Source organism: Salvelinus namaycush, chromosome 15 (genome assembly GCF_016432855.1).
Source record: "Salvelinus namaycush isolate Seneca chromosome 15, SaNama_1.0, whole genome shotgun sequence".
Taxonomy (NCBI): domain Eukaryota; kingdom Metazoa; phylum Chordata; class Actinopteri; order Salmoniformes; family Salmonidae; genus Salvelinus; species Salvelinus namaycush.
In genome coordinates this window covers 23,748,507-23,765,064 of record NC_052321.1, presented here as the reverse complement: position 1 = coordinate 23,765,064, position 16,558 = coordinate 23,748,507, and the positions used below count along the sequence as shown (strand labels likewise).

At 44.7% G+C, this 16,558-nt stretch overlaps 1 protein-coding gene across 1 annotated transcript; it reads right to left on the bottom strand.

Annotated features, from left to right (window-relative positions):
- Positions 1-423: 423 nt before the first annotated feature.
- LOC120060001 (nuclear factor 7, brain-like) lies at positions 424-16,268 on the bottom strand. The gene is made up of 3 exons (XM_039009075.1): positions 16,030-16,268; positions 14,993-15,903; positions 424-467 (listed from the first exon to the last, which is right to left on the bottom strand). The coding sequence occupies exons 1-3, from the start codon at positions 16,266-16,268 to the stop codon at positions 424-426; spliced, it is 1,194 nt and encodes a 397-aa protein (XP_038865003.1).
- Positions 16,269-16,558: the final 290 nt, after the last annotated feature.

The window sequence follows — 16,558 nt, the reverse complement described above, 5'->3', positions numbered from 1 at the left end:
TCATTATTCTTTTGCACAGTGAACTGAGACATTAAATGTATGAATCCACAGAGCACATTATCTACTTCACTTTACTGCTGCTAATGAACTTAAATCTGTTTTCATATATTTCAAATCTCTTTAGTGTTTGTTGTAAGATATTGGTAGCTGACTTTAACTGAACTAAAGGGTGATACTGTTAATTTCAGCTGTGAGTTCAAATCAGGTGGTAACAATAGCACTCATACAGTTGGTCAACAGAGTCACTGTGACTGTATTTAACACATATACAGCAGACAATGCTTGGTGCACTGCTGATAGGGCAGTACTGTTGCAGATACTACATGACTCACATCACTATATGTATAAGTGGCCTAATATCCTGGCTATGACATTGAGGAAGGTACATCTCCTCTCTATTGGGGTAAGTCAAACATAAACTTCTCATAAGAGCTCCTGTAGCTTGAGCCCAAACAGGTGTAGCCACCCTGCCAGATACAGAGAAGAAGACACGTGATAGAAAGGTTAAGTGTTGCCTCACCTCCAGCTCAGTGAACCATAGACATGACCGTGACCCTGCATTACTGTTGCCTCAGGAGCTATATGCTCAGCGTCACGGTCAATCAACCACTGATACAGGATTTACAGAGAAACCCGCCTGGCTTTATGGTAACTCAATAACGAGGAGATTATCGAAGGCTAGTGGCTACCCGAGACACCACGCAGTAAATGTTTATGTGTTACTCATCATCCAAGCGCTCCTCTTTCCCCAAATCCGTGTTTCTCCGAATCCATCATAACAAGTTTTTATCCTCCTCCTCAACCCTGGGATGAGGGTCAGTTAAATTTAATCGGCTAGAAAATTTGGTCTTTTTTTTATGGTTGCAACTGTAACCTACTTAACACACAATGAAACTTGCTGCTATGTTACATGTGAGTGGTTTAGAGAGTAAGCGAGATTGGCTCATCGTTCGATAGAGCTGTGAGGATTCTACTGAGGACATTTCCATTAACAACTACACATAATATGTTTATTGATCCCGTTTGCTTGGGCCTTTAATTTCTCCCTTTCTAACATGGGTTCTTACAAGCTTGGAGGCATGGGGGGGAAGGGTTTATAGATTGCCAATACTATGGATGCATTGGGGCAGTAAATTGTGCTGACAGAGCATGGGATGGTGGCAGATCTGCAATCAGCAACATGACAACATCTCACAGGGAATTAAAAAGACAATACTTTGGGTCATTACTTTGTGATAATACAGCATGTTGTACAGCATCATCATAAAGAAGAGGGCTATACAGTTGATTATTGAAGTTTTATAAAATAGGCTAATACTCCTATTGCTCTGCTGTACATTCTCTGTCTGTTGTAGATGGATGCATCGACATAAAGACCTTCACTTTTGTACCCGTCCGGTCATTGAGATTGCATGCGATGAGTCAATAGCATCAACCAAATGTTATTAAAAAATCGATCATGATGAACCCAGACATGAATGAATCCAAGAACAATGCAAGAACAGCTTCCACATTCCCTGTGTCTGTGGTCATTCAGCTGGTCTGGTGTTAACAGACAGACAGCTAATGTCACATGTTTGTTAATTAATGGAAAATTCGATCAAATTGTGAAATTGTGTATGACCAGGTCTGCTGATGAACTCTAATCAGGTTAGCATGGCCCTGGTGAAACAGGCGTCTCAAACCTAGGATATGGTTTGTTAAAGGCTCCTATCTCCAGAAAGGGGGGTTGGTTGCATTAGCACAGGGGGAACAGAAATGTCCAGGAGACCCATGCAGCCAAGGGTTCTGGTCCGATAAAGCTCAGTTTGTTTGTCTCTAGACCAGAGAGACCATGGACAATGGACAAGGTCATCCAGCACCAGAGGACCAGGATGTTTAACTCTGTCCACCAGGTCAGTAGATCTTCCAACTGGAACATACTGTAGACTATGTCAAAGAACAGGTTAGCATTTTTTGTCATGAATCTTGTTCTGGAGGCAGCTCTGCAGAGTGGTCCTTAGCTGGCACAATCACAATGTCATACAATCTGATTCTAACCTGAACCTTAACCCTAACCTTAACCACACCGTTAACTCTAATGCCTAACTCTAACCTTAAATGAATGTTTTTATGCGTTTTTACAATATTTGACTTTGCAGCTGGCTCATCTAGCGGAAATCGCTCAGTTCTGCCCTGAGGGACAAGACTCATCCTAATAAATGCCAACCTGTTGTCAAAGATGCAGTCAGTTAGGAAAACATCTCAGTGTTAATGCATTTTCACTTGGCAAATAGACAGTAGAGCAAGTCCTATCCCATTGCTGTACCATTTGACTGCACATGTGGCAGTTAATGACCTTTCCTTCAGTACCTGCTGACTGCAGGGCAGACCTTTGATTACACAGTAATAATTACAATGGTCACCAGAGGGTGGGTGCTGCAGCTGCTGGTGGCTCCATGGACGGGTTATTTACGAAGTCGTCAAACTCTGGACAATTTCATCATGGGAAATAAACAACCAGGGTCACGTCCTTCACTGATGAAATATGTAATGTTGTCTGTGAGCCTCCATGTTAGTAAAACACTTGGACAGAAAGACATAAAAATCAAGCAGGAGCTGCAGCGTAAACAACTTGATTTAACTTGGGGCTTGGATGCAAAAGTTTTGACCAATAATTATGTGTTTTTTCCTTCCAATTTAGTATCTTTCTAGATAAATCCCAAATAAATGTCAAGATTTAATCTTACATAGTTTAAGAAGGTTACATAAATAAAACAATTTTTTTAACGGATTTTCATTAAATGCTCTTGTGAACTACAAAATGCACAGGGGTGAGGCCTGCTTTGGATTTAAAATAGGAGCTATTGAAATCAGCTCATAGATTCAAAACAAAAGCCCATTTGATATAAACTCAATGCTGCATTTGTCACTGTGTATTCATAGGCTCAAGTAGAGTTGGAACCTATTGACTAGTGCTGAGCGATTAACCGAAATTTCAGTTTTTAAACAACTAAATTGAACATTGGTTAAATTATTTGAATTCCATTTCATTCAGTTTTTTTTGTGAGCTCAATGCACAGCTTCTGTAGAAATAAATCAGATCAAGCCCGAGCTGTGCAATGTAGTAGGGAGTTGTAGTTTCCAACAGGCCGATATTCAACATAGTTTAGCACGGACAACATGGTAATTAACTACAATGACCATAATTCATTGCGCCTCCTTGTCCGGTCTGTGCTTCTTTTATGCCTGCTATGTAAAAGAGATAGAAGAATGCACGATGGAGAGGCGGTGGTGAGTGATAGAGAGCAGTTGCTTCGCAAGTTATCTCTACCTGAAAATACATGATCTAAGTGATTGATAGTTGGTTTTCAGCAGTCATAAAAGTATGCCTTATTTACTTTGAAGAACTACTAAAATAGTGATTTTGTCAGACAGCATAGGCAGCAGCTCTTTAGAGATGAGAATACTTGTAATTAAATAAGAAAGTAATCAAATAAAACAAATGTAATATACACAACAACTGAAATATTGTATTAAAGTAAAGTAATGTGAATAAATTATGATTAATAAGCAGTAATGGGCAGTTATTCATTGTTTTATTCATTGTTGTTACAGCATTCAACCCACATAATGCACAGTGCATTTAATGTTTAAATAAAGAATCGAAACCGACCTCAAAAACCACTAATCGCTCAGCACTACTATTTACACTCACATTCCCAGCAGCTATTCTGTGAATGGGACTCCACTCTGCCACATCTGTGGATGGGACTCCACTCTGCCACATCTGTGGATGGGACTCCACTCTGCCATATCTGTGGATGGGACTCTACTCTGTAGCCTACTCTCCAGAGTGGAGTCACATCATGATCAATCACAGCATTTAGATGCTGCTTTGAAAAACAGATTCCTCTCCCCTGTACTTGCAGATGCAAGGTTTGATGAATGAATCAGGAGATGGATTAAAGTAAAATTTGAGCGTAATAGTTTGCCTGTGAAATGAATCACACCAGGTTATTCAACTGAATGAAGGGCATGATCGGCATTGGCGATTTATGGGATGTCCTCTCGTTCAGTGCTACGAATTTAGCTCTGTCTGAGTCCCAACCACCTCTTCCCTCACACACACCCACCTTTTAAGAAATTGTGTTTTAACTGTTATCATCTGGCACAGCCGCCCATAAAGCATGTCCACTGAGGATGCGGCGTGGGGGCCAGGAGCTCTCCTGGGAAATCTAGGAGTTTGTTTGGCGGGAAACAGGAGGCGTAAACAAATGGAAGCCCAGGCTGGATTTACTGCTTCCTGATTCATACATCTCTGCGGTCGGACAATCCCCCACTCCCAGCCATGGCTCATGCTGACAGGACACACACTACACTGGGAATCAGAGAGACTAACCTGGAGGATCACCACCACCTCTGCTGGGACTGCTCTATTTGTGATGGAGAATGGAGATATAATATGGCTTCCAATTGGCTCATTCATCCCCTCTCTGTAATTCATCCCCTCCCCTGTAACTATCCCCCCTGTCTTTGCTGTAAATGAGAATGTGTTCTCAGTCAACTTACCTGGTAAAATAAGGGTAAGAAAATATAAAAACTCACTGTACTTATTTACATAATCTGCAATATCGTCATTATGTCCACTACAGTGCTTTGGTCCTCTGTCTCTCATTTGGTAGAGCATGGCGCTTGCAACGCTAAGATAGTGGGTTCGATTCCCGGGACCACCCATATGTAAAATATGTATGCACGCATGATTGTAAGTCGCTTTGAATAAAATTGTCTGCTAAATGGCAAATATTATTATTATAATGATATCTGATGAATATGCAATAATCAGAAACAGTATCAAGACAATAGATCTTGTTAGACAAGCAAGGATTGTACAGTCTCTCTGTGGTTAAATCCCGTATCGCCCCCATCTCTCGGCTCATCTGTTGTTGTTTTGGGAACGAGAGATGCTTGATTACCGTCCCACAAAGCTGTTCCTCCATGCCTCGTCCTGTTCTGGGAGGACCACTACACCCCCGAAGCAGTTTAAAAACACACAGAGATTTATTGATCTGCGCTTTTATTTCCTACATCTCCCATCTGGATCTACTAAGATGTGGACTCTCTACCACAGGACTCTGAGTATCATGTCACAATGTGAGATATAGTTCTGCTTGGGGAGCCAGTCTCAACCCTTCCCCAAAGACCTAACAAGGAAGTCCTATCCAATGGTGTGGCTGTGGTTTTCACCGGTCCAGTAAGGAATAATAAAACACAGCTATTTCATTATGAAAAAAACATTGGACAATATCTCCATAAAATATTAGCAAAAAGTCTGCCTCATGGCTTTCTCAGCTTGATATAAGCCAAAAGGGAATATGTGCAAAGCCTAAAATAATTGTTTTAAACAGCAGTAGACTGAAATGCATGGCTTCAAACAAAAGAAAATATATCCACTATCTCTATTTTCCCCCATATTGTGCATTAGTATGCGACCACTCAAGTGTTCATTTTTATATTACAGATTCCTTTGACTATAAAGCTGGGCTATTGCTTTAATTCCCCAGTTGTAAGCATTTATTTTACTGTGCGCTAATAAAAGCCCAAATTCATCTGCAAACGGTTGACAGTTTCCCCTTCAGGAGAAATGTGCTCAGCATATTGTAAAAATCCATGATAATTATCCTGCAATATTAGTTTTATCACTGGCGGACGTATCCCAACCACGTGGTGGTTTCTGTTCCAATTTCATCACTCCAGTGCTGTAAGGTAAGGGGGAAATACAACCAAGAAGCAAACACACTAAACAAACATCCAGCATTAGCGTGTGCATTCTGAGCTTTCTACTCACACCACCTCAAGCATATCTAACTCCTCTCTGTGTGTTATCTTGAATTTACCATTCAAAGTCAATTCAATGGAATCTTCAATAGTGTCAATGACCCTTTTTTGCTTGATGATACCCAGCTCTACAATGGCCAGTTATAGGGCTACACAGCCAGGTCCTCACAACCATGTCTACTGCAGTATGGATTTACACTAGGACCGTAGGAAGGTCATGTTCCTGTTTGCTAAGTGGCAGACAGTTTGGACAACCATTCATCTTTCCAAACACAGTGATCCCGTTTAGGGTGTATAACTGTAGATTGGAGTAACACTTTCTCTGAAGAATGCCGCTTGATTCATTTTTTGCCAAGGACTCCTTCAATGGCATTATGGACTTAACTAAACCCAAGCATTCATTGTCCCTCCTACTACCACCACTACCACACAGCTCCACACATGGGTTGGATAGATGTCACTTGAATAATTCTTTGTGAAGGGGAATAGACAGGCACAAAAGCACCCTCTATAGCACCATGGACATCACTACAGCATTGATCTTTCCTCTCCGGTGCTCTGCTTTTTAACACTAGATTGATTGGGATAAGAGGACTCGGTGCACAATGTTCAGGCTATCTCGCTTGACTGATTCTTTGTCAGAAGAGCCTAGACCATCACAAGAAGACCCCTCTCCATTCCAAGGCACATGCAGTTGACTAAATCCAAGCATCCATCTTCCCAAGCCACTTCACAATCATTGCCCCAAACTAACCATTTGGGGTTTGGATGGATCTGGCTTGATTAACTCCTTGTAAGAAGGGACTGGTGCATCAGACAGAATAAACCCTTCATACTGTTACTGGTGAATGAAATAAGAGTACCTCTCTAATCCTCCTGGTCCCTTCTATTGTATGGAGGTCCTCTGTATAGTTACACAGATTACTGTATGAAGTCATAACTCCTAACCAGACATTGGTACTCTGGGCCTGTCTATATATTAAGTACTCCATACTGGGGCCCTGGCTGTGTGTAATCGTGAATCAGATGGGTGTAGCTCTGATATTAATACCCTCACATTCCCCCCTTACTCTCGCTGAACCCCAGAGTCAATCTGATTCAGAAGGCAGTTAAAGGGACACACTGAATTATTTGTGTTTGGCATGATGGGGGTCTCTGACTGTGTGCTTGTGAGAGGAACATTTGAGTGGAGCAGTGCTTGTGTCAGTTTAATCTGTGAGAAACAAAGCGGTTAATTGTCCCTTTTTCTACTCTGATGTCACTCTGTAAATACAATCATGAAGGGATGTGTGTTCAGTGCTACATATGCAGGGCTGCTCTCCGGCTGGCTGAAACAGTGCTGTTCAGTAAGGCATCAGGTCTGCCATAATTACATCCGTTCTCTGAGGTCACTTGAGGCCACTGAATATTAGGTTAGATGTGTATTACGGGAAAAAACCTAATATAGTGAACCATTAATGCAAGTCCCAGACAAGATGATGCAGATGCTAAGCTACAGGACTGTTTTGCTAGCACAGACTGGAATATGTTCTGGGACTCATCCGAATGCATTGAGGAGTATACCACATCAGTCACCGGCTTCATCAACAAGTGCATCGATGACGTTGTCCCCAGAGTGACCGTACTTACATACCCCAACCAGAAGCCATGGATTACAGGCAACATCCGCACTGAGCTAAAAGGTGGAGCTGCCACTTTTCAAGGAGCGGGACTCTAACCCAGACGCTTATAAGAAATCCCGCTAAGTCCTCAGACGAACCATCAAACAGGCAAAGTGTAAATACAGGACTAAGATTGAATCCTACTACACTGGCTCAGATGCTCGTCGGATGTGGCAGGGCTTGCAAACTTTTACGAACTACAAAGGGAAGCCCAGCCGCGAGCTGCCCACTGACACCAGCCTAACAGACGAGCTAAATGACTTATATGCACGCTTCGACTCAAGCAACACTGAAGCATGCATGAGAGCACCAGCTGTTCTGGACGACTGTGTAATCACACTCACCCTAGCCAATGTGAGTAAGACTTTTTTAACAGGTCCAAGATGTGTACTCTGAGCATGCGCTGACCAACTGGTAAGTGTCTTCAGTGACATTTTCAACCTGGCACTGGCCGAGTCTGTAATACCGGCGTATTTCAAGCAGACCACCATAGTCCCTGTTCCAAAGAACAACAAGGTAACCTACCTAAATGACTACAGACCCGTAGCACTCACATCTGTAGCCATGAAGTGCTTTGAAAGGCTGGTCATCGCTCACATCAACACCATCATCTCAGAAACCCTAGAAGCACTCCAATTTGCATACTGCCCCAACAGATTCACAGATGATGGAATCTCTATTGCTGTCACGGTTGTTATAATAGACGAACCAGGGCGCAGCGTGATTCGAGTTCCACATCTTTTATTAGTGAAACTTAAACAACACAATAAACAAACAACGACCGTGAAGTAACAGAGCGCACATCAGCACTCAACAAAACAATATCCCACAAATGCAGGTGGGAACAGGGACACCTGAAGTATGATCCCCAATTAGAGACAACGAATACCAGCTGCCTCTAATTGGGAACCATACTTAGAGCACCAACATAGAAATGCATCGACTAGAACACCCCCTAGTCACGCCCTGACCTACAACACCATAGAGAACCAAGGGCTCTCTATGGTCAGGGCGTGACAGTACCCCCCCCCCAAAGGTGCGGACTCCGGCCACAAAACCTGAAACCAAATGGGGGGGTTAGGGGTGGTGACTAGTGTCGGGGGTGGCTCCGGTGCGGGTCGTAGCCCCCGCCCTGACCCCGGATCCGGCCACGGCGCCAGGCTGAACGCCGTGCCTGAACCGGGCATCGGCGCAGAGGAAGGCTCCGGCCATGGAGCGGTACTGGATGCCGTGCCTGGACTGGACATCAGCGCAGAGGAAGGCTCCGACCTTGGAGCAGGTTGCACCGGACTGATGACACGCTCTTCAGGTCGAGTGCGTGGAGCCGGCACAGGACGTACCGGGCTGGGGAGGCGCACTGGAGGCCTGTTGCGTGGAGCCGGCACAGGTGGCACAGGACTGGTGACACGCACTTCAGGGCGAGTGCGTGGAGCCGGCACAGGACGTACCGGGCTGGGGAGGCGCACTGGAGGCCTGTTGCGTGGAGCCGGCACAGGTGGCACAGGACTGGTGACACGCACTTCAGGGCGAGTGCGGGGAGCTGGCACAGGACGTACCGGACTGGGGAGGCGCACTGGCGGCCTGGTGCGTGGAGCCAGCACAGGTGGCACAGGACTGGTGACACGCACTTCAGGGCAAGTGCGGGGAGCTGGCACAGGACGTACCGGACTGGGGAGGTGCACTAGCGGCCTGGTGCGTGGAGCCGGCACAGGTGGCACCGGACTGGTGACACGCACTTCAGGGCGAGTGCGGGGAGCTGGCACAGGACGTACCGGACTGGGGAGGCGCACCGGCGGCCTGGTGCGTGGAGCCGGCACAGGTGGCACAGGATAGATGGAACGGGCTTTCAGTGGCTGTGCTGCTCTGGCAGTATAGCGGTGCAGTAGCTGTACAGTATTGTGTCAGTTGCAGAGTTGGAGATAGACACCACAGTTTGGTGGAGTATTGGGGCAGTTCTAAGGGCTCACGGCAGATGTAATGATATGGAGGAAAGGTGTAATTTGCTGTGATTCCCCAGAGTATCAAACCCCCTGGATGGGAATTGCCATGTTGGAAATGCAGATGATGGCATCCACAGACAGAGCTGTAAGGCTAAATAATATTTTACATTCTACATGTAATAAATCTGACTATCTGACTCCATTTAATATTATAGTTAAACAATGTGCAAGTATTCTGAGTTTAGCTGACTAAGGTCAAGAAATGGTAATGCAAGTATTTAATTAACATTGTAGGATGAACGAGTTCCATAATACAAGGCAAAATCATAAGTTACAGAGCATTACTGGCATTAACAAGCATTAGCAATCTCGGTTACAAGACAAAGCATGAACAAATCCGTCCTACTCAGGCCAAGAGCCAAGCAGCCCTCATGAGAAACATTTTCATATGGATAACAGTATGGTTAACAGAACAAGAGAGAAAATAAATACTTTTTCATTCCCTTCATACCCATCCGAACGTGTGACTTTTTCAAACCACAACAGACCACCACTGACCAATCAAACGATACCAAGTTACAGTAACCTCAAACTAAACCAACCTCCACACTGAACCACGGTTAGAGCGTTGGGCAAGTAACCGAAAGGTTGCTAGTTCGAATCCCTGAACCGACAAGGTGATAAATCTGTCGAAGTACCCTTGAGCAAGGAACTTACCCCTAATTGCTCCAGGGTCACCACTGTTAATGGCAGACCCTAGCCGTGAACCCACTCTCAGGATGTGAGCACAACACCCCATCTTCCCAAAGGTGTGAGGGGGATGGGAACAATGCAGATAAGGGAGAATTCCTGAGAAAGACAATAAAATATTCCATACAGTTTACCACAGTACATAGATCCATATACTGTAGAATGCATCCGAGTTCTCCTCAGGGGACACGCTTCAGATAGAGTAATACTACCACATCCATGCTTGGAATCTAACACACATTTCATTCTGTATAAGATACATTTTAGCCCCTCAAAGGGGGGAAAAGTGGACTGGTCCTTGGCCAGGGGAGCAGCCCCAGGTGACAGAGATTACATAAATTAAGGCGAGTTCCTTACTAATTAGTGACCTTAATTCATGAATCAAGTACAAGAGTGGAGTGAAAACCCGCAGACACTCGACCCTATGTGGAATAAGTTTGACACATGCGCCCTGGGAGAAGATTTGAGTTCAGGAGAGTAATCTCCTTGAGGATCTGCATAACGTTTAACTGTACTGATATTTCTGTTCTCATTCATTGACCAGACCTGAAGAGGGCAGACGAGACTTCATTTGAACACGTCACGGTCAGAGGGCTCCGTAACAAATCTATTTTTCATGCTGTAATACATACAGAGCAGCGATGAATCATTTGGTTAATGATCTGGGAAAAATAAGTGTATACATTTCGAGTTTATTTACAGCAGTACTGATTTCATTTACTGGAAAATTCCTAAGAAATGATCATCATCAACTATTATGCATATGTCAACACTGTATTGTTTTCTATCACACCATCTTGAAAATGAAAGATTCTTTCTCGTGTTAACTGCCAACACTGTACATTTCTATACCTGAACTATCGTACTTCAGAGCTACAAAAGCCTGCTATTTTACATGTCCACATGATATGTGCAGGACTTTGGCAGAAGCCCTCTTACCAGATCCATTCGTTACACCAATAAAACAATGACAATAGCATGATAAGTATGCCCTGCAGGCAACAGCAATCAGTGAGAATAGGAGTGTATTTCTCCATGACACGGGCTATAAAAAGCCATCCATCCACAGTTGTGTATGTATTCAGACAAAAGACTGCAGAAGCCCAGAGAATGGAGAGCAGAGAGAACACCAGTCTTATCTTGATGCTGCTTCTGCCTCTGCTTCACATGGCCCAGGCTTTTACTACATCTGGAGGTCCTTATCCTTTAGTTTACACCTAATGTATACCCTCCCATTGTTTCCTATCCAGCACAGTTTATGTCCGCTATTGCTATTGTTTATTGAGGCGTCAATATGGAAATGGAAGGCTGACTGCTTAATTTGAGCACATACTACAGTCTGACAAAATATGATCTAAAGATATGAATATCAATGTGATATGCACTTACATACTATGTACTTTCTCCAGAATACAGTTGGATAAAATGTACAAAGAGTTTCCATATTGTCAGAGTTACCGTTTTAAATGAGTAGTTACTGTGTGGTTACATATCACAGAGAAATCAATAATTCCATGAAAGTACATGGTATTGGCGCAACTAATTGTAAAATAGTGACCTATAAGTGATCCTGAGACAGGAAGAAGGAGGGGAATAATGAACTTGAAGCTGCTGCTAGGCATAAAGTCCAGTCTCATTATGATGACAATGCACAGTATAATATAGCAAGTGAATATTTCCAGATGTCTGACTGGGTCTGTCATTAGGAACATGCTGAAACTGGCAAAAACACAATTGTCCCTCTCTAACATAGAGAGCTCTAAATCGAACCAGACAAGCCACTTAACTTATGAAATGGGCCCTTTACGGAAGATGGGGCTATCATAGAGAACAATATTATGTGTTTTCAGAAGTGGTAATAAAAGAGAAATTTAAAAAAATCCCTCCTTAATCACATTTATGTAACATGAAACCAGTGCTAAAGGGTTGTAGGATAGATGGATGTTACCATGGCATCGTTTGACTGCATGAAGAGAGCATGGTCACCTGATGCCATAGCTTCTACTGTAATAGCCCATAAACCCTAATGCAATCATCTCTCTTGGTACAGTAATGTCCCTGTCAAGGTATGGGATGACCCTCATACGATGATGCGTCTATTCTCCCTCCTCTCCTCACTGGTGATGGTTAGATATGTTTGTCTCAGATGGAATAATGACAAGATACACTGGTTATACCTCTCCCTGAACATGAATCAGGGAAAAAGATAAAAGTCAGACAACCTGTACAGTCAATCCTTCATTTTAACAGCCAGAGAATTGACCACTGAACAAATGAAGGTGGGCTGCATGTGAAGAGAGGAATCTCATTATAGTGAGGGAGGGCACTGCTTGATGGTAAGAGAGTTGGGTTGGGGATCTACAGTGTGTGTTGAAGGGGAGGTGGGGAGGAGGGTTGTAAATACCCTGCTAGTGAATATATCAGATAAATAAAAGAGAGAAGAGGGAGTATTTTACTAAGACAACTGATTCCATAAAATCTGCTTCCTTCCTCTCTGAGGGGACTCTGGCGTATTATTCATGGAGGCCCTCTGACTTTCTGGAGCTCTGCTTAGCATTGATGCAGTGACATAATCGGTGAGTAAGTCTAGCATCAGCATTTCGCAGCATGTGTTTTTTTCTGTCTCCTGGGCAGGTGACCTAATCGCTGGAGCTAGAAATGAGAGCACTAATCCATCAAAGTGACACGATCAATCCCCCATGTCCTCCACCTTAAGCTAGGGCAGGCTTCCACACCCACCCACCAGCCTCCACACCCACCCACCAGCCTCCACACCCACCCACCAGCCTCCACACACACCCACCAGCTTCCACACCCAGCCAACAGCCAACAGCCTCCACACACACCCACCAGCCTCCACACCTAGCCAACAGTCTTCACACCCAGCCAACAGCCTCCACACATACCAACCAACCAGCCTCCACACACACCCAACAGCTGCATCGCCAAGATTCCCAAAGCAATCACATTCAATTAGCAGGCAGGCACACAGGAACACAGAGTGTTCCGTTCCCTGGTTTCTGTATTTTGAGTTTGTTTGTGTATATGTATGTGTGTATTTCAGGAAATGGCTTCCTGGATTCGAAGCAGCTGATTGGTCGGCCCCATCGACGATTGGAGGTCTGATCCCGCCCTCTCGTTAGGGGATACAGCTGTTGGCAATTACAAACTCCTTCTGCAACTGGATAAGCCAGTGTTCCTTTGTTAGGAGAGAGAGCTTCTTGGATGTCCTGTGTTGGTTGTTGTGCAGAGACAGTGTTGTTGAAAGTATTTTGTAGCTGCTACTTCTGAGGTATGTGTGTGCCAATCAGAATCAGTGTTTTTGATTATTTAAATTGTTCACCTTAAGTTTCTATTATTCTGTTTAATTTGTTCCCAGGGGGAAAGGCACCTTGGCCTGCGGGCAAACATATACCTGTAGTATGTACTCTGTCTATGGACACTAGGTAAGACCTGGGCGGACCATCCTCTGTATTTTGGTTAGCGTGCCAGGTGGTGTTTAGGTAAGTAGTGGGTAGGCAGGTAAGGTAGGAGAGAGGACTAACTTTTACTTTCTTCGCTTTGGTTCTGTCCAGCCACTTTTCCCCACATTACTGTGTTAAGGAAATAAATTCCCAGTAAATGGTAATTTTCTCTGCCTCTGTCATCCTTACCTCCACCTACAATCACATACCTCTTTCACTCCACGGGGAGTTGAGTGTAGCAGGGTGTTGTTGCGTTCCCTCCAAGAGGCGTACGTAACGCAGAGTCGCCAGAGAGAAATAGGAGAGCTACATTCAGGGTAGAGTCAGGGTCTGAAGGCTCAAGAAAAAACAGTAGGCCTACTACATTTGGCTTGTGTTACAGTACCCTGAGAGAGGGTGGCCAATCCAGAGGAGATTCATTCCTCTCAGACAGACAGGGATGACGTTGGAGTGTCCTTTTCCCTAATCTGATCACTGTCTGCTGTGTGAGGTCCTGCAGGCCGGGGTAATCTCATTACCGTCTCCCATGTAGCGGGGTTGCTGCCTGCGGGGCCAGGCCTCATGCCCCACACACCTGCTCTCTCACAACAGGCCCGTGTGCATACACACACAGCGGTCTAATCAGGTGATATGCAAGCCATTGATTTCCAGCTTTTCTTCCGTATGGTTTTGAATAGAATTTCTATTGATGCCGATGGGGCCGTGGAGAAAGGAGAGAAGACAGGATGGAGCTATTGAGAGAGATTTAGACAAGGTGAGGCAGAGCTGCATGACGGAGCAGCTTCTCCTCGCCATCCTCATATTCCCCAGGGCTCCAACACCAGGCGTGGTCATTGAAGAATGTTGAAATTCTACCATATTATGGAAGTTAACCACTCCAAACAGAAAATATTTGCCATTTATTGAAGAACAAATCAATTTATATGTATTTTTTTCAATCTTTTTACATTGAAAGGTTAGTGATATGCATAAACACATACATTCAAAGCTTTCAAAACACTGCAACATAGTTTTAAATGACAATGCAATTATATTCTCCATCTCAAAAGCAACCAGTCATATTGATGAGAATGTTACTTTGTACACTATGCTGAGGAGAAACAAGTTGAATGGGGAAACTCTTACATTCAAGTGTTCATACAGTATGGTTCTCCACCTTCAGAGAGACTTTCCCTGGAAGGATCTGCAGTGTTTGACCGTTGTGCAAATAAGTGTGGATACATTCTCTCTGTACATTTGTGCTGAATAGTTTTGAGTTTGTGACTATATGGACTAAGACCAAAGAAGGACACCTCCCATTTGTCCCAGGAAACTCTAATCCTCTGTGTCTTTTTCTTCATGTTATAAGGTTCACCATTACATGCCCCAACAGCCCATACGCCACCTTCTTTATCTATCTCCGGTTTCCTACTAACAGACTCGCTGGCCACTCCTACCCTCCAGTCATCACTTTCTCCGACTTCCACATCCCAGAAGTGTGTCCCTGAAGTGAACCCCTCTGAACCCAAGATTTCACAATATATATCAAACCTCTCTGGGTTGTCTGGGAGAGACTGTAGTTTATCTTCACGTCTTAGGCTGGTCAGATCTTCAGATAGATAGAGATCGGGATGTGCAGTGTTTGGGTCTAGAACCACAGGTGTGTATTTCACTGCCTTCTGCATCTTCTCCCAGACCTGGAAACTAAGGTTGCCCAGGTGTTTGGCCAAGTTGATCAGTGCTCTTGAGCCCAACTCTGGGTCCTCAGGCACACTCTGCGTTCTCTCCATTGTCATTTTGTAGCTCTGCAGGAACGACACATCATCATCCACTGCCAGTTTCTCCTCCACAGCCCTAATTGTGTCTGACAGAGATGACATAATCTCACTTATCTCGTCCACTCGCTCCTTCATCCTTTTGTTCTTCTCTTCCTCCTTCAGCGCAGCTAGTCTCTCCACCTCCTCATCCCTCAGGAAGCAGTGTAGCTTCTCAAACTCCTCCTTTATCTGCCTTTCTGCTCTCTGGGTCTGCACCCTGATGTGAGCAGCCATTTTGTCACAGGTGAGCTCAGCTTTGCTAAAGGCAGCCATTTTCTCCTGCAGGGCCTCCAGTTGGGGTCTGAGTCCCTCCCTCCTCTGACCTGCTGCCTTCCCCACAGAGCAGAAGCTGTGGTCTGCGTGCTCCAACACACACTCCACACACACCAGACACTCATCCTCTAAGCAGAAGAGCTGGAGCTTCTGGGAGTGTAAGCTACATACACCCTGTGGACCCCTGTGGCTGGTGTTTTCACTCTGTGAGAGCCTGCCTGTAGCCTCCTCTACCATCCCCTCTGTAGCATTCTTTGCAGACTCCTCTGTCGGCTCCTCGGTTGGCTCCTCGGTTGGCTCCTTTGCGGGCCCAAGAGTGTCTTTGGGCTCCCTCTCTCTTAGTAGCGTCTCACAGGCATGCCTCAGGGCTAGGTTGGGAGGTGGCTGGTCTCTGGCCGACCTCCTTCTGCAGACTGGGCAGTCCTGCGTCCCTCCTTTACTCCAGCTCTCCTCCAAACAGGCCCTGCAGAGGCTGTGGTTGCAGGAGAGGATCACCGGCTCCATGAAGATCTCCCAGCACACTGGACACGACAGATCCTCTTCCAAGAGAGAGAAACTGTCTGCCATCCTTGCAGGAGTACTGTACAGTGAATGAGAGAGTATGTGTGAAAATGAGGGAGAAAATGTGTTTGTGTGTAAGAGAGAGAGAAAGGGGAGGGGGGTGGATGTAGGTGTGTGAGTGAGGGAGCTTCTATGAATGGAGAGGAAAATACTTTCACTTTCACAGAAACAAAACTTAAAACATAGAAACAAAAGGCATAGAAACTAAACGTAAGGCATCTCAGAAATGAAACTTAACATACTGGGACACAACATTACAGTTTTGTTCGTATGTATTTGGTCTTCAAGGTTTGACA